Genomic DNA, 19,754 nt, shown 5'->3' on the forward strand with positions numbered 1-19,754 from the left:
ACTGATAAGCATTTACGTTTTTGTGGGCCTTCACATCTTGTTCAATAAAATGTAAGGGATTGTTAATAATATAATGATATAAATCGTGTGACATTAACACTGGGAGAATGTCAGGGCTACGCTTCACAGCATGGGTAAACGCACTCAGAGGGTGAAAGTTAACATCCATCTTCACCTCTCCCACATAACGAGGAAGATGCTAGTCATTAATGTGTTTTACTTTCTCTGAAATAACATATACACTTGTTTGTTTACTCATGGTTGCCATAGTTTATCTCATCTACATAATGTTTAGTAGGTTTCTCTCTATGTTTCAAGAGTATTACACATCCTAAATAGCCAACCTGTATGTCGGGGGGGGGGGGGGGGGGGGGGGGGGGGTGAACATTGTAAAGTGAACGGCAATTTCCACCCATCTTTTCCAGTTTTACTGTCAATGATGACGCAATTCAAAGTGTGAATTTTTTACCACAAGGTGCCACCAGCAGCAGCAGCATTATGGTGCAATAGGCACTGCAATTTCAAGTGTAAAAGTGTAAAATAACACTTTAGTTTTACCAGCCTGTGTAGGATTTTCATATAATTAAAAACACAAAACAACAACAACAACTCTTGCACACTGACTCACGTTCTGTTATCACATTGAAATTACAACATTTGGTCCTGCTGGTCTTCAAACGTATTAGCAGTAAATGATGCAAGAGTTGCACTTTTTTTTTCCTTTCTTTTAGCAAACCTGCCATGCATTCAGGTCTGAATGAGTAATTTGCCACATAATAAAATTGAAACTGGGATGTTGTAACTTGAATTGAGCTCTTTAATCAGCTGCGTTTCTACCGTGTAATTTCGTGATTAATTTCCAGCTACAGTTTGTTCTTACTGTCATATGAAGTGATAATTTGTGAGCTCTCCAGCAATGGTCTGTTGAGTCATTTGCTTACACATGGGCCGCACATCACCAGCTTCTAGCATCTCTTCTATAGAATTATTGACATAAATATGATACCATACTCCTCCCTCATAATCTGGTTGTACTTGATGTTGAGTCTTTGCCATCTGTTGAAACAAATTTGTTGTTTACACCTGTAGTGGCAACACTTTCTTTGCATATCTTTCAGAGTATTGTGCTTTGTCAAAGGATCAAGAAGCTCACTTCTAATTAACAATCATCACAGGCTGACACATCGCTTTCAATCTCAAACATGTCTGATTTTGTCTTGTTGTTTGTGCGCAAGCAAAAGTAGATACACAGAATCATTATATCACTGATAGCTTTACTTAAATTGTTAACACTTTTACATCACATAAAAATGAATACTTTTATTATTGTGGACAATATGATCGGGTTATAAGCACTGCTCTCTTGAGGTCCTGCATCAGCATTTTAATTAAAATCGATTTTACGATTAAAATAAAATTTAGCTTGAATAAAGTGATATCGATGCATTAAATCCTGAATCGATTTTTAAATCTAAATGTATTTTCCCAGAAACGCCAGAATCTCAGGTTAAAGCTCACAAAACTATTTCAACAACCACCAAACAGCTAAAATGGCAAATGAGAGCAGGTAAACGGATTCCGCACAAAGACAAAAACACGGATCGTTCACCCGATCGTTTAAGCCGACATCTCACAGATTCTGATGCTGGAGGTTTTGTCACTCTCTGACCCAAATTCAGTGAACCAGCTGCAGATCAAAACTACACTTCGCATTTGATAAACGTTGTCATTAATTCCCTCTTACTTTTGCTGTTTTGCTTCCACCATAGTAAAATCACACTTCCACCATTATGCTGCTGTTTTTTTTTGTTTGTTTTTTTTTTAATGACCTCCCACAAGAAAGGCTTTATGCTTTTCAATATCCAAGATATGTAAACTTTTACAAATTATCCCAAATTGCAAAATGCTTAGCTTTGTAACTTTGCCCTGCTTCACTTCAGCAGCATCAGTTAATGTTCATATGTTGATTCATGTTTTCCTCCATTTTGGATCTACTGCAGAATATTTTTAACACAGTTATCTGCTATAAAAGGCCAGACCAGGAAAATCTCCTTCATGCTTTTCTGTGTTTTATCCTCAGATACTTTGACACAAAGGCATCTGCCGTGATGCTCACACCTCTAAAGTCTCACAAGTGTCAGCTTTGTTTTTATACATTGATATAAAAATATGCATATGTACTGATAAATGATCAGAATTATAATATTTCTGACTGTCTGAGTCAAAATTGCTCAAGCAACCCAGCTATAATTTCAATCCAGCTGAAGTCTGGAGTTCAGGCTATTACAACATATTATTTCTTCATTTTATTGGTTGTTATGTATATTTATTGGTATGCTTTGGATTATTTTTCTGTTGCATGGTTTTTGGCAAGTTTTAGTTGTAGATGGCCCCGCAGTTGACCCAAGGATTCTTTGGTATACAGAAGAGTCCATGGTTTACTCAATGACTGCAAGGTGCGCAGGTCCTGTGGGAGATTCCCCTGGCAATCCACACTTGTTCATTCCTTTTCATGATTTGACTGTCATGAATTACAGGATTTAGCGTGTTAACTGAGGCCTCTAAAGTCTGAAATGTAGCTCTGTCTTGTTTTTGGGTGTTTTTTTTTTTTTTTTTTGGAAAGTTCTCTTTCATCTTTCTCACTTTATAGCTTGATTTTTGCTAAATAACCAAGGTCAGAAAATCCTAGAAAGTCAATTTGGTTCATCTATAAACGGTGTTATCAGTAAGAGAAATGTTTCATCACTCATTCAAGTGACTTCATTAGTGTCAGCTGACTGCAGCTTTCCCCAGCCTCGTAAATAGCATCGTTGCACAACATTTAAAACTAGCACCATTGCTTAACAGAGAATTCTCATGGTCATTGAACAGTGATCATGAGAATCTGCATATTGATGATCATGAAACTGAGCTCATGGCTCATTGTTAGGTAACGGCACTAGTTTCAGTTGTTGTGCAACTGTACCGTGTATAACTTTGGGGAAACCTGCTGTCAGCTGAGACTGAGGAAGTCACTTAGAAATGTGATACAGCGTTCCTCTCATTGAAAATGCTGTGTCCAGATGAACAAAACCAGCTTTGTGGGACTTTTTCACTGTAGGGTAACAAACTTCAAATTGTGTGATCTGTTATAACCCCACTGATGGACAGCAACAATTGCTTCTCTAAGACCATGTCTATTCATTGTGTTAATACACATCTGAATGCTGCAAACCAGCAACACTGCCACCATAAGTAAAAGTAGCCACTTCAGGTCATTGAAGTATGAGTATGAGTGATACGTTTAACCAAAATGTAAACTCGGTAGGGACGGGTTTCTTTTGCAAAACCACGGCACTAAACTTGAGATAGGGTTACAGTAACTTATTCTAAATGGATATTTCTCAGTCAATTTTTAAATATGCAATCACATTTAATTTGATTTGTCAAAGAAGTTATAAACTATGGATAAGGGGATATCATTTAGGACAGTGATATTTTCATTGCAGTAATCACAATACAGTGATGTTAATAAACTCAACCACCTTATTGCAGATTTTAAACAGAGATAATTTTTAATGTGATTGCAAGTTTGTGCTTGTTTTATATTTAAAGCGGTAATCAAAATGTCCTAAAGCTTTTGTAGTGTTGCCGACCAGTTTATGTTATGCTGAGGTTGCATTAATTCAAAAGTCAAGTCAGTTTTACATGTATGGGCTAAAATTAAGTTTGTATTTTTCGTACATTAAACAAATAAAAACTCAGTCCACAAAAAATAATGTGGATGGAGTGTTTTTGTTTCTGACTCAAATGTGTCTCTAGCAGTGTTTTCAGAAGCTCAGTGTGTGGTAAAGATGATTAATTTCTATCAACACACTTATGATTAAGATATATTATTTCGCATTGTTTCTAATCACATTTCTTGTGCTGCTGCAGGTTAACGGTTAACATTTGAAAACCATAGCTTTTATCAAAGGTCAGTGGTTTTGTAGAAAAAGATATTGAAACTCTAGCGTTCAGGGTCATTATCTAACATACTGCCTACTTTATTTCTATTATGTACAGGGGCTTCATATACCCATATGACTGAGCAGAAGTTAAAAGATGTTAGAATTATAGTTTAAAGAAATAATTTGCTAAATCAAAAGTTCACAGTAAGATCCAATAAAATGTTTTAAGCAATATTTTTCTACATACAGTGGAACCCCGACTTAAGAATACCCCATTTAACGAAAAATTCAAGTTACGAAGGCACTTAACGGCAATATTTCTACCCGTGTTACGGCAAAATGCCCGCGTAACGAAATCCGCTGGCTCTGATTAGCTGAGCCCAGAATGCCTACAATGCCTTCCGAATCATGTGACAACTCCCTTGGCTTTCGTACATGCGCTTCACTGTTCCACTTGAACGACATATTGTTGTTGCAGTTAGCAATTAGCCTATAGCCTATCGTTCACTTAAAAGGCGCAATGGGTGCTTCGACTTACGAAATTAATTCGTTCCCGAGGGTCTTTCGTAAGTCGAAGATTTTCGTAAGTCAGGGTTCCACTGTATTGTAAATTTTCTATACTATCTGTGGTGCTAAACCCAAATCATATAGGTACAATGTTGAATACCTAAAAAGAAAATGGATAGCATCTTCACAAAACCTAATGAAAATCAGTTACACCAATTTATTTTGGCCATGTCAACAGACATGTTAATAGTTCAGCCTTGCAGCCTTCATCAGAACATTAGGTCATTATATTTGCGTACACCTTTGTTTTTAATTACTATCCTATTTTCAGAATATACATGAATCTTTGAATCTGTGAAAATGTCATGACATAAATGACATGAATAACAAATTATTAACGGTGTATTAAAATGTGTCAGACAGTAACATTGACAGTAACAAACATGTAATCAGAGGCCACTTTATTAGGAACACCTCGCTAGTACAGGTTTGGACACCCTTTTGTCTTTATAACTGCCCTAGTTTTTTTCATAATATTAACATCCCACATTTACTGCAGATTTTTTGGCTACACATCTAAGATGTGAATCTCCCGTTCCACCACATCCTAAAGATACTCCATTGGACTGAAATCTGGTGACTGTGGAAGCCATTTTAATAATTATGTTCAAGAAACCCGTTTGACATTTGACCTTTGTGACATTGTGTTTCATCTTGCTGGAAGCAGCCATCAGATCATGGGTACATGAGCAACAATGTTGAGGCAATGCTGTGGTGTTCACCTTATGTCACCCCCAAAGGATTTGTGTCTTTGTTTTCAGGGATTGAATAGGTGAACTTTGTTAAGCAAGTGTAGTAGTAGTAGTAGTACCATTGTATGCAATGAGCACTGCCCAAAGCAGACGGGCCTCTGACCTCTGACACCAACAAGGCATTTTGACACAGGTATACCTAATAAAGTGTCCATGAGCGTGCACTATACTGAACCTTTTTTAAATAGTCACACAGCGATCTTTGTGTGTTGGCTGTGAAGGCATTTTTCAGTTATTGTATTTATATGTACTGTAACTTGTTAGACGAAATTCCTGCATGCATACTTCAGTACATCAGTAAGATTTCCGGAATACTCACAGAAAGTGTTTCCATGTGGAGAGTTGGACTCGCCAGCTTTCATTCAGTAGCTAGGTAGTCATTTTTATCCACCAGTTAGTCATTAGTAATTCATTCTGTCAGCCAGAAAGTCTGACCAGCTGCCAGTCATGCAGTCAGCCGCTGTTTGCTGTGAGGAGACTGCAGCATTGCGGTCTTTCTAAATAGTGTTTGGCCGCGCTTGGTTGACAAAACATGTTCTCTTGGCCAGCAGTTGGGTACTACTCAACCACAGGGTGTGTATGTATGTCAGCAAACAAATTACTCTTTTTTTTTTTCCTTTTCATATAGATACTGTTTATTTGCTGTGTAAACGAGTTATTATTAATGAACTGATTTGGATTTGGAGTGAGCCAACTGAGCACTTACTATTAAACCATAAGCTCTCTGTTTGGTCTTTTTTAGCAGGTGTGGTCATGATTTCTGGACATGGAAAATCTTCCACTAAGCAACTTCCATTACAGAGATTTAAAGATATTTACAATCATCACTGATTACGTTTCTTGGATTTTTTTTCCTTTGGACAAAACATTTTTCCAAACATATTTTTCCAAAAATACTGAAGTAATGGATTGTTATCTTGTTGTCTGTAAAAAGTACTTATGAAAATCAGAAGCTGGAATTACACACTACAGTATAGTAATGTAGTTTAGTTATACAATTTAAAATGCTGATGACAGGGAAAAAAAGCAGGTGATTTATTACTTAACAGTAGAGCTGCTGGATATTGATGACTAGATCTGCGTGTTAACTCTTGTCAGCTGGCTTCAAAAAGATCTTTTCCCGGTGTTAATGGTCAGAGTTGTCACACGAATGATTCACAGAACTGTATTAGTCAAATCGGGAAAACACCACTTTTAAATCTCTATTCCTGTACGATATTCCTCAGCATTGTTTTTTTTTCTGTACGTGACACATCTTCTGACGGTTATACCTGTACTTCTGGTTGCTTGAGGGGGAATCAAACTCTCCACCTTGAATGTAACCACCTTTTTTCTTGGCATTAAAAAACAGGTTAGTGTTGTTGTTTGTGTCACTGCCAGAATGCTTGCTCATGGGTCATTTAACCTCAGTTTGAAGGGATTTCTTTCTAACAAGACATTGTGGACAACCCATTCTTACCCTTTTTAATGGTCTTTACCTCACAAATAAACTCATTTCACCTTTAGCTTCACTCAGCGGTTCATGACAAGTAACTTGGTCTTGCTCTCATGAGAGAGAGCTTAAGAGTTGCTGGTTTTACCACGACTTCATTTCCCTAGCTTGTGTGTCTTACTGTGGTGTTTCAAAATGTTAAGCAGGAACCAAACTAACCTGCTAAAATGCCACAGCCTCACAGTGGTAACCAGCAACTCCATTTTCTGCGAGGTAAATGGAGTTGCATGTTTCTACAAATCAACAAACTATGCAAAACTTATGTAAAACTATGTATGCATCCATATTGGCACACGTGCATTTTTAACATCAAGTTAAATTCCAATTTCAATAGTCAAATGTTATTTACCACTATACCTGTGTTGTGCTCCTTTGTGCTGCAAGGGAACTTTGAGAGCAACCTTGAGATTGAGAGGGTGTGTGGGGGCGGGGTGTGAGTCAGACAGGGTAGTACGCTGGCATGGCTCTCAGAAAAAAACTATGATAATATATTATCAAGCTGTAATAATATAAACTGTAAAAATGTGTCAGCCTATCTTAGAAACTCATTTTCTACCCCGCTCTAGTTCAGAGTTCACATTGTGTGTCTTTCATAACACCTCCGTTTTATATAATTTCCTGGTAAATACCCATGTTTTTTTCAGTGGTTTACTACTAGCGCCTTACAGCGAGAAGCCTCTGGGTTTGAAACTCCTGGTCGGCTGGTGCCTTTCTGTTTGGAGTTCACATGTTTTCCGTGTGCCTGCGTGGGTTTCCTCAGTACTCCGACTTCCTCTCCAAATCTAAAGAAATGCATGATTGACTAGTTTTTCTACACTGGTTATAAATGTGTAAAAAGCGCATACTGGTTGGAAAAAAGATGATTGTGGCATTTAATTTGGGTTTTAAAGAGCTCTTTATTAATTATGGTCCATTCCATAATTCTTATGACATCATCTGAGTCACTAAATGCATACTTATGGCTCTGTCACACTAGATTAAAAATAGGATGGCAACCTCCTGGTTAGTAGTTTAAAAAAAAAACCCAAAAAAACCTCATCAGTAGTTGTCCGGTGATTGCATTAAATTTTTTTTGCTTTTGGCAACTGATTGTAATTAATTATGGTGACCAGCCGGTCACCCAGAGGTTGCTCATGCTGCCACGGCCATATATCGATCACAAGGAGATTACACGGGTTGGCTGGTGAGAGGCAGCCTGCCTCCAAACAACTGCAATGGCCTTGTGAGGATAAGTTGTACTTCATGCGCATAATAAAATGAACTTGATGAGCAAGAATGTTAGGGGCAAAAGGTAATTTTACTTGCTTTGACAATGTCCTGGTGGCTAAAGGCTATTTTAGCACTCTACAAAGTTCAATTCCTTTGACAGTCTTTTGCTGCATTTTGATGATATTTTGATGTCATCTTAGAAAGTTAATTATTTGGATTAAGTGGGTTACATATGCGCTATTTCTATTTCTCTATTTCCTTCTCATATAACACGAGTATGATATGTTTCTGTGGTTCAAAGGAAAAAAGCTTGTTTTAAATAACTGTGTCAATTGTTTTTGGCTTAACATGTGTCAGCTGTTCCAGTGGTGCAGATGTTCGATGTGTTTTTTGCAGACAAAGTCATCCACCCAGGCTGACCTTACTGGCAATTCAGTTTGCCTTTTCCTGCTTTTTTTCTCATGTGTTTCCCAAATACTTTATGAATTTGTGTGGGTTTTAGCGTGACACTGCACACATTCGTCTGACTAATTTGGGTGCAGGTGGTTAAAGTGATGATCTAAAGTAATATTCATGTGTTTGAGTAGCGTATGGATGTATGAGAGTTTTTGGGGGGTGTGGCCCATTGCAAATTTCCCCGATTTCTCATAGTGATACTGTGATAATACGCCTCCTCCACCCCCATCTGCCTTTCTGTTGCCAGGCAAGGGGTAAAGGTTAGTGATGGTTAAGAAATACCACCCAGAAACGTGTTGTGTGTGTGTATGTAGGCGTGTGTGTGTCTGTGTCTGTGAGTGCGTGTAAAGCAGAGAGAGCGCAATTAAATGAGTGAACCAGGGAAAGTGTGTTTTCACTCTTACTGTCACTTAAGCAGCATCTCACCTTTTACTTTCTGTGCTTTTGAACTAAATAGCACTTTTTTTCATGAATTTTTTCGAGACATTTTTGCCAAATAGTTTGTTAATCATTGCTCCCCACCCCCCTAACACGGTGTCACAATTATGTACTTCGTTTCACTGTTCACAGTAAAAATGAATGCAGATTCAGAATGATCAATTTCAGCCTCTGACGATTTTCACAGGTTCATTGTTTTTTTGGTTTATATTTTAACACATTAAAGATTTCCTGCTCATAGAGGACACTATGGAGAGGATTGTGCATTGTAGGACCTTAATAGGACCTTACTAAAAGGATTTTGTGTAAAGTTTAAACCGAAAGCTGACCTTTCTTAGTTGCATGCTGTACATTCATTATTTCTTTTTTTTTCTTCTTTTTTGCGTAACATTTTTCCCCTTTTCAAATTCCTTGTAACACATTTCAGTTCAGCTGTTTTTTCCTTAACAGCTCATCTGTAAGTAATGGACCTCCACCCAAAGATGATTTTCTTCAGAGTATGGACTCTTCAAATCCCGTCATCAAAGAAGAAATAACATTTAAAAAAGAAAGAAAAGAACAAAAACTTTTGTTTTTTTATCCTCTTTCTTTTTTAGATTGTGGCTAAGTGGTTTGAGCACAGTTAACCAGAAGTGCAAACAACACATCCTTTTAATTTCGCACTTCTTGAATCTTTAAACATTTTTTATTACATTTAAAATGCATTATCAATGCTATTGTGAGATAATTAATTAAATTAATTAATTAATTAATTTCATTAATTAATTTAATTCCACTGGAAATGAATGGTGAAAATCATAAATAAATTAAAAATTCAACAAAATAGTTATCACTGTTTAGATACAATTGGTAATGTTTTTTTTTTTTATTATTTTAATTTTACCAACTTGTTTTTTTCCTCTCACATCTACATGGTTTGTACTTTTCTCAAATGCATTTCTAGGTGCTCAGAGGTTTAAAAGAAAAAACACTTAAAAAAAAAGAAGTTTTATTTCTGTAAAATAAAGTCCTGTTTAGATGCTTACACATGCACAAACTGTATTCCCCAGACTTCCTGCATGCACATAGCATCAGTTAAAATAAGCATGCAGAGGCCAAGCCATTCCTCTTTTCTTTTTTTTTTAATCATCTGCTGGTGTAATCTTATGAACCGTTACTCTAAAATAGCACCTTAGCTATAATGGTTAAACAATTCTGGTTTGTTTTGAAGACTAGTACCAATACTGGATTACATAAAAGCAGTTAAATGTTAAATGAGCTTTTAAATGTAAGTTCCAGCTGCCACCAGTAGAGGCAGCTCACAGGTCTGGCCTAAATGTGCACAGCCTCCATCTTCAGAAGCAAACCTTTGCTGAGAAGTTGCATTGCTTTTTCATTTTAACTTATTGCATGTTTCTGTTTGCCAGTCAGTAAGCAGGTGTGGGGTGGAGTTGCTTCTCAGACCGGCAGTTAACGCTCTGTCTTAACCGTCCTCCTGATATTACGTGGAACTGAATGAGGACAACAGTGTGTGTGTGTGTGTGGGTACGTGCGTGTGTGTGTGTGTCTGTGTGAGGACAACAGTGATAGACAGGAAAAGGGCAATCACTGTCTGCCTTTCTCACGCAAAGACAAATGCAAAGTACAAATGGTAAAAAGCTCAAAAACGGTTTCTCAAAAATAAGTTCATGTGTAAAATTTCAAATCTAAACTAAAAGAATTGCAGTGTCATTTCTGCCTGTACGATGAACTGGACCAAAAAATAGTGACTGTTTTTATGTTAATTGACATATTAAACATAGTTTCTGTTTTATGGCCAATTAAAAGTTTTGTCACATTCTGGCCTGCTCACTGCAAAAATATGTCTTGAAGCATGAATATCAGTCAGGAAGGAATTATTTGTCAGAGAAGTCAGAATATTTATGACTTTAAATGAAATTAAAATATGAACAGATAAAATAATTTGAGTTGCTTTATATAAACTGCCCTGCACATTACAAAAATTTAATGATTTTGTAATTTATTATATTAAAACTAGAGGTCATTCCTTACTCTAAGAAGAGATTATCATTAAAGCTCAGTGGTAGAAAATATGCGTGCATACTTTTTTTTCTAAACATTTCTGGTCTTCAGAAATATGTCTGAGGCTTGAAATGAGTCTGATCTGAGCTGATGCATGCATCCAACCACTATTTGGATAAGTATGTACTTGCATAAATCTATAAAAATTTAGAAACTTTTTAATATTTTAAAATATGCTAAAACAAATGTAATGGTGTCTTAAAAATTGTTGGAAATAATACTAAGGTCTTAATACTTAGTACATTTTATATTAAGTACAGCTAAAAGTAGTAATAAGGATGGTCATCTTGGCGTGGTTTCCTGTTCGTTGCTCGTGTTACCATGATTATCTTTTCTTATCTTTGTGCCATTTTTAATTTTATGACATTGAGGTAGTTTAGATCAGTGGTCCCCAACCCCCGGGCCTCGGACCGGTACCGGTCCGTGACTCGTTTGGTACCGGGCCGCGAGAGTTGAGGCTCAGGTGTGAAATGTATAGTTTTCAGGGTTTTTTATCGGTTTTCAGCCTTATTTTGTGTTCGTTTTTATCGTTTACTCTGTTTTCCTGGGTCTTTTCACGTGTGTTATGAATAAATCTTCTTTTTTTCGGTACCGGTACTAGTTTTATTTTGTTGTATTTATCCGCGACACCTTAAAGGCCGGTCCATGAAAATATTGTCGGGCATAAACCGGTCCGTGGTGCAAAAAAGGTTGGGGACCGCTGCTTTAGATGAAAGGAAAAGGCTAGTGCTTTTAATTGCTAAAGGAGTTTTATTCTTAATTTCCCATATTAAAATGCAGTAGTTTTCCAAATTCACACCTCATTTCTTCAGACTTGACAGAGCTCCTTCAGATGACATCATGCCACTGCTGATAAAGAGATCATTGGTTAAACTAGAGGAGTTTACAGATTAAAAGTTGTCATTTAATCTTTAGAAATGTACACTCGACGAATGATCTGACCTCCGCAAGTTGAAAAGGTCGAGGAAGTTGTTTGTCATAACGTTCGTTTTTTTAATCGTGGTCCTTTGAGGGATGGGCGTTACCAAAGGACGCTGACTCTCACTCACCACGCACTGTCAGAGTGAAAGTTTAAAATTCGAATCCTGTGACAGGTTAACAAAAACAATAAACTGCCACTTTACTTTTTAACTGAACACACATTCACATTTCCACTCATACTTTCTCTCTTCTCTTTCTCTCTCATCCACCACACCAGTGGTATTACTGTACTATCTGATGTGGTCTTTCTCACCTCATGTTAGCATCTCTTTTCCTCTCTTCTCCTGCATTGCTTCCTAGTCTTTGTGCTTTTATCTAGTTTGTTTTTGACACCGTTGTCTTTTCTTTTCTTTTCTCTACTCTGCTCTGACTTTCTCACGTTATTTCATTTTTTTCATCTCTCTTTCTCTCCTTCCTGCTTTTAAATTGTCACATGATGTTTTTCTTCCTTTGTTTTTTACTCCTGTTCATTAATTTATGCAGCACTTTCAAACTCTTTTGGGATGTCCTCTGTCTGTTTTATATCGGCACCCGTTTTGTTAAACGGGCCAACGAGTTAAACTGCAGACAGTTTATCAGGCAGCCTCTTTTACTGTAAGCCATGCTGTTGATGTGTGGAAACAGTGGTTTAGCATTTTCTTGCTGTAAACAAGCAAAAACATGTTGGACTGGATGCCAGCAAAACCTGTTGAGCATTATTGGGACTGCACGAATGTGCACCTTACCAACATTGTTGTGCACCGGTGCATCCGCTTACCATCATCAGCACTGTTTTTTTGCCCTGCGGCATTCTTGATTCCATTGCTCACATAACAAGACACCTTTACACTTCGGTTCGTCTTAATGTTAATGACTCAGGAGTTTCTGGATCTCGGGTATATTAGTTCAATTTGCATAACAGAGCATTGATGGGTGTTTGACTTCATTGACTGTGGCTTTCAGAAGGGTTCCTGTGCCATCGCAGTGGTTTCCTTTACAGAAACCTGTCATTTTGTTGTGCAGTGCATCCTCAAGGCCTAAGAATCATATCTATTTAGTATTTTGTATCTATTTAGTATTTCTTCTGGGACCTAGTTGCTTGCATGCTGTGATCTTTCCATATTCTCTGAATCCTTTCATGATAAAACTGTGCAATCCCTTAACCTGCAATGCCACATTGGGGGGAAAAAGCTATTCTGAACGGTTTTCCTTTATAGTTTTTACAGATTGGTGAACTTTTTTACTCGCTTGGATGCGCTTTTCAATTTAGATCTACTGGTCCGTTGCCAGTTAACTTAATTAGTTATCACTGTTTTGTGTATTGGATCTTTTGTTTTCTTTTTTTGGTCCAAAAATCTTTCAATATTTGTGTAATTGTGATTGAAATACTTTGCATTCTTTCGGGAGTGTAATTGTATATTACAGGAACAACGGCAGATTAAACACTGAGTTTGGAAAACCAGCACTGAGAAAAGAACATATTGTAAATTAGTACGTTTAAATAACTGATGGTATTTACTAACTGTCCCCTCTCACCCCATCTAGGTGAGCAGAAACGTTATCAGGTGGTGATCCACGGCATCGAGCCGATGCTGGAGACGCCTCTGCAGTGGCTCAGCGAACACCTTAGCCATCCTGACAACTTCCTGCACATCTGTGTTGTTCCCACTCCGAGTGATTGAGGCCACTTCTGCTCCTGCAATGTACTGTCACTGTGATAAGACACTGGCCAGCCAGTTGACCAGCGTTTTCTTTTGGTGGAAACCTTAACGTAACAGAACTCTTTAATGAGAAGGAGGTCAGAATCTTGACAATAAAGACGAGCAAAGGATGCAAAAAGGGATATTTACTAACCCTTTTCCAGCTTGTCTATATATATATTTATATCCTCTTAAAATTACTACTGCTCCTCCTCTTTCCCCCTCAAAAACTTGTTTAAAAAAGGAAAGAACTTTCTCCTCTCCTACAAGGAGAAGCAAGAGTTGAATGAGCAAAGGATCTCGTTCTTTTTTTTCTTTTCTTTTTTATTCTTTTCCCACGTCTTCTCCTTCCACTCCTCTTTGAAAAAGCAAACATCTCAATGGGAGAAGAGGACGTGAACGGATCCTTTGTTTCGCCAATCTGGCACACATCTTCCTCCTTGTCTTGTCGGTAACTTTTCTGTAGACAGGGAAATGGAGTTCTAGTTTGGGGAGCGGTGTATCAAATCCTGCTGAAGTTGCCTTATTTACTGCACATTATCATCTTTATCCTTATTGTCCTCTCATCAATGTGTGGACGTGTGCACATGAAGTCACTTTAAGCTCACATCACAACCTTTTTGTTGGTTAAAAATACGGATTCATTTGACAAAGTGGGCTTGAATAAAAAGAGGATAAACTGTTTTGGAGTTTTGGCAGCAGTGACTGACATAATTATCTCCTTTCACTGATCTCAGCAGACCCAGGAGGTGGTTTGGGCTGACTGTTTACCATTGAATTTTGAGTTATTTGCAAAAGCAACTTAGCAATCAGAATGTCCAAAGTGTTTCTGCACTGTTGCTGAATTAGCATTAAATTGTAGCTTTGATTTTAAAATTATGAAATTCCTTTTTTTTTTTTTTTTTTTTTGTTGGCAGAGAAAAAAAACTGCCTTTGCACAACTTAAGGTATTTAATTTTTTAGATTTGTTGCCCAGTGGATGGTGGGAATCTGCAACGCTCAAAACCAAATGTCCATAAACTAAAGATGACATGGTGGCATGGTAAAAGCCTGTTTTTACTACTAAAAAAACAATGGAGATGTTGAATTTTCACAGAGTTAACATTCAAAAATCACGTAGCTACTAATGAGGCTAAAGCATTTACTGAGAGACTCATGGGGGAAAAAATCCACATGTGTTTTCAATAGCAGGTGTTGATATCTTTCCATCAGTACAACACTCTTTAGCTGTTTTTACTGTCTGTTTTTGTCAGATTTGGCAAGAGCGTCTTTTCTTCACTGCCAAACTTAAATGAGCATCTGGTTTTGTTTCATTTAAAGAACTCAGCTGAGATAATGAGACGGCAGGCGTACTTAGCACTAAGTCTGCAGTCTGTTGGGGGCAGTGGTGGTTTTACATGTTCTACATATGCTTTAAATAATTTTGTTTGTTGACACAAAGAGAATTGGCAATAGTGCGCAGCACTTCTTTTACAGCATAATGGCAGTAGCTGAGGAATGCAATGACTAGATGAGTTTGTAAAATGTTGCCATGTTTCTCTCTCGTATCGGCATCTTGACTTTCTTTTGTTTGTTTTGATTGTGACTTTTACTGTTCACAGTGAAATAAATTGCCATTAAAAATCAATCTGACATTGTTAATCCATACTGATTTAAAATCAAACTGAAATCTTCTATATGTATTTAAAGGCTCTATACGGAAGTAGGTTTCATGTGATGTCATAGCTAGAGGGACATACCAACTCAGAGTTTCTCCACAGCAAACCTGTAGGAATGATTTACATGCCATTGCAAAAATACTTGCTCAACCCTCATAAAACAACATTATGTTATAATATGTGATAATTTTCTTGTTCTTCGCTTCATACATGTGGCGTTATTTACTCAACCAGATTGAAAATACATGCAGCTCTCCATACTTTGAAAGCTTTCACTCTGGCAACAGTGTAAGGTGAGCATTCTCTACAAGATTCACATAGATGTCCAGGAACTGGAGCTCTGGGAGAGATGTCACCACTTACAGGAACTTGGATAAACCTGCTGGGGCAGAATTAGTCCCCAACACTTGTAGTTTCTCTTCATATCTTCGTTTTTCCTCCATCCATTGGATCATCTCCATTGGAGATGATCCAAGTAGTCTTGGCTTGAGATAGGTGGTAAAAACCCGAACACTTTTTCCTGCAGCACTACTGACTTTCCACTATGGCCCATTATGATAAAGTAATGCTTTGCCTGCCAGTGTGGTGAGACAGTCAAGTGACTGAAAACTATGAATACGAGTAAGGAAGTTAAAATAGCAAAAAACTACGACTTCCTATCAAACTTCTTATGTCTGCATTAAACTTAGCTTCTCTGTTTGTTGTTTGTTCATGTGAAACTGTTTGAACTCTTTTTTTTACAATGAGAGAGTGTAGAGCACAAAACAAGTTCCTCATGTGCAGGATATCTTTCCTTTCTCTGGCTATACTCACCAAATTACCAATCAGGCTAAGCGGTCAAGCAAAGGTTGCTGTTAGCTAAAATCTATCCGTGAGTGCAGCCATGTGAAGGAAGTAGTGTTGGCAGGATACAGTATGACCAATCAGAAATGGGTCCACTGGCAGCAGAACAACAAAGGGAGATAAAAGTATAATGTTAGAAAAGTATTAAAGGTTAAACACAAAAAAAGCTAAAAGTTCACTGTTCGCACACTGTGATCCAAGAGATCTTCCGAGAAGGGTGACAATATTTTTCGGAGAATTGATTTGTCAGCCAGTGGTGACTTTTTTTCTTTTTCTTTCTTTCTTCTTATTCTTTTTTTTTTTTTTTTTTTTTAAATGTTCCTCTCTTATATGGGACATAACCTTCTCCCGATCAGGTCACATCTACAGCATGAGTCACCAGTACTCCAATGAGAAGTGAAACACCTTCGTAACACTGAAAACCCAAGGTTAACCATAAAAGTTACCTCACCATTGCCAAAATCCTGCTTTGCAATTCAGGTTTTAGCATGCAGTCAGTGGCTCAAAAAACCCCAAAGCAAACAAAGAAATCAGAAAAGCAAAGTTCATTTAAGCTGAGAGTTTCTGAAGTTTGTGTATTTGTGCAGATGCAAGTGTTATGGTGAGACATTGAAAAAGTCAGATTGAAAGAGCTTTCCCATAAATTGCTGAATATATTTGCAGAAAGAAAACGCTGACTGTTCTTCATATAGTTGTACATTTTTACATTCATAGTAACGAGCCTGATGTTTTAAAACCAAATGTGAAATCCTCCTATAAGCTCTACATGAACAGGCCTCTGCATATATATAACAGATCTTCTGGGATCTGTCAGTGTCTGACAACTCCCAGGGATGATGGCAGGTAAGAAGTAAAAGCATAAAGGGCAGTCACAAGTAATCAACTGGTATGCATACATAAGTAAACTAAATGTGTGTGCTTACAAGTAGAACAAATGTATCCGAACCAACCAATAAACTTATTAAAACTAAAGTGTGTTATTGTGTTCAAATAAAGAAGAAGAGTTACCGACCTTTAGAGCGTGGCCATGAGTTTGGCCATCACGTAGACATACCTTGAAGGGTCCACTTTTCATTGTAAAAAGATACCTTAATGGTATCAAACCTCATGTCTTGATTATCCAAGGTAATCAACAAAAGGACATTTTTATTTTAAATATACATGATTTTGAAGATAACTTTGTTTTTTTCCAAGAATACAAATTCAGTTTGTGACTTCTTTGATACATGGTGAGAACAGACACGTTGAAACCTGGATTAATGAAGCCATAATGCTCTGCGCCTTTAAAGCACTGGAGCGAAATGCTGCCCAGTGAAAGTGTCTTCTGTGTCTTTTGGGTTTGAAACATCAGACAAGACAGAGTCATCTTTGCTCGCCTCTGGTGTTTCACTGGCTTTTTTACTTTATCCACCTCATAAAGAACATCTCTCTCTTATGTGTTTTACTGCTGACACTCACCCTCCCTCTCGCTCTTCATCTCTTCTGGTTAATTACCTGTTGGCATTCCACCCACTGCTAATGAGACCACTAAACTGTCCAGACAAGCCTTGGGCTGCCTTGTCACTGTGTGTGTGTTTGTGTATATATATGTGTGTGTGTCTGCATGTCCTATTTTTTTTTCTTCTTCTTTTTCCAAGTAATTGAAATATACAGTGTGTTTGTGTGTATGTGTGCACATAATTACAGAGATCATTTATAGCCCCCTACAGGTGTGTCTGTCCTCTGAGATATGCATTTGAATTTTTCCCTCTAACACACACACACAAACAGCCTTGTCTTTTGTCACACTGCCAGTGTGCTAATCCAAACTGTGTGTTTTGTGTGAGTGATGTCACACATCATGTCATCACGTCAGGCTTCCTCAGCCGCCAAGTGTGATGGGACGGTGAGTTTATGGTGTTGACTCAAATGCCGGGGCTCGGCGTGGGGTAATGTGTGCGTTACTGCATGTGTTTGCGTTAGTGTGTTTGTATACTGTACACACACTGTGGCCGTAGACGCTGTGATGAGGAGTCTGTCTCACTCTGTCATCTCCCTGACTCAGACGTTTTAATGGGATTTCCCAAGCTGCGATCCAACCCCCATACTCAATACAGTGAGAAGATGGAGCCGTAGGAAATAAAATTCCAGGCAGGGGGAGTGAGATGCTTGGTGAAGTGTATGGATGGAATGAGCTAAATTGTTAGCAGAGATACTGTCTGTGTGGTGTGTGAGATTTTTTTTCTTCCTGAATCAGAGTTGGAAAGCTTTGTCTAGAATCACACCGTTTAGCTTTTAGCAAATAAAGAGGCCTTTTATATATGGACACACACATAAATATATACATAATATATATACATATTTAATTTTATTTGATTATAGATATTGAAACAGGTTTTAATCGGGTTGGTACAGCTGTTGTTGGGTTAGGTCTAAAAAGCTCCACTTTAGCTATTAGCAGTGGCTCAAAGTAGGCATTCATTTTAGCTGAATCCTTCCAAATTATGTCACTTCATCTATTTTCTTACTATGTGAATTTCTTCTTCCTCTGTCGCTTCCTCTCCACAGCTGGTGCCAGCAGCACAGACAGCTGACATGTTGTTAATTTGACACATTTTTCTGCACCTTCTCGCCACCTCTTCCATACTAAACTTTTTAAACTTTGCACACAGTGAAGCAGGGGAGGTAGGGGCCTGTCGCTTTAAGAGATTTGATCGGACAATACAGTGTTAATAATGAAAATGAGCGAATGGGCTGCTGTCAGTGCTTGTACGGCTGGTGCGAAGCGGCCCTTCAGGCCAGTCGATCGGCCTAAAAGTGCATTGGCCCAATGGGAAAATGCCAGGTATGCCAGATTACCAGTCCAGCCCTGTAGTTAGGTCTGGATCAGGTGACCCTGAATCCTCCCTTAGTTATGCTGGTGGCTTCCATAATGCTTTGAGTGTATTATGTTTCACTCACTATGTGTTTATGCACCACTTTGCATTTAATCAGTACTGATTTCATACCACCTTCTGTGTTTAAACCATCCTAAGCATTAGGAGGGAACAGTGTTAACTGCTAGGTCAGCATACAGCCAAGTTATATGAATGAAAATCTCCAGACAACCCTTCAAAGCAGCTAAGAGGGAGGTTGTCATGGAAATAATCGAAGCAGCACTCGTTTTCTTCTATTGTTATTGTTTCTCTCTGATGTTTTCTGATAGTCTTGCAATTTTTCATTCAACTTACATTTGGCTCAAACTGTATTATTATGAGAACAAAATTAAGCTACACCTTTATGTTGCTATCCCTCAAAAATGTACAACCTCTCGGTGTTGATGAAGCAATGATGTTTTTGTTTGTGCAAATGTTTTCTGCATGAAATATATGTAAAAGAACTGCAAATACTTTTAAAAACAGTGAAAACAGCCGAAGGCACACCGAAGAACCGCATTGGACATCTTTTTATTGTGGGTAACACAATACGTGACAATGCTGCAACAGGCCTTTTTTTATGAATGTGTGTCAGGCGCGTGTCAGCGGGCTCTGAAAACATGATGATCCCTCTTTTTTCTTAGTTTGCCAAGACTGTTTAAAGATTTCAGTGAGAAGGTAATTAAAAAGTCAAAGTTTTTCTTTGTTTCTTTTGTCAGAATCCAGAATTTAGTTCATTTAATTAATTTAGTTCAATTAAAAAAGAAAAAAGCTAAACCTGTCTCTGTTTTATTT

The 19,754-nt window shown here is 37.8% G+C and overlaps 1 protein-coding gene across 6 annotated transcripts in view; it reads left to right on the top strand.

Annotated features, from left to right (window-relative positions):
- The window catches only part of atg5 (ATG5 autophagy related 5 homolog (S. cerevisiae)), a 445,274-nt gene that overhangs the window by 32,795 nt on the left and 392,725 nt on the right, over positions 1-19,754 (top strand). For 2 of the 6 annotated variants that reach the window (XM_085176823.1, XM_085176824.1), the window contains exon 8: positions 13,410-15,977. The exons of the other annotated variants lie outside the window; for them this stretch is intronic. In XM_085176823.1, coding sequence (XP_085032949.1) covers positions 13,410-13,546 — 137 coding nt within the window. In that variant the 3' untranslated portion in view covers positions 13,547-15,977. Of the gene's footprint in view, positions 1-13,409; positions 15,978-19,754 lie in introns of those variants that run through there. 6 annotated transcript variants of the gene reach the window in all.

This window comes from Neolamprologus multifasciatus, chromosome 11, assembly GCF_963576455.1.
Source record: "Neolamprologus multifasciatus chromosome 11, fNeoMul1.2, whole genome shotgun sequence".
In the NCBI taxonomy this organism is placed as follows: domain Eukaryota; kingdom Metazoa; phylum Chordata; class Actinopteri; order Cichliformes; family Cichlidae; genus Neolamprologus; species Neolamprologus multifasciatus.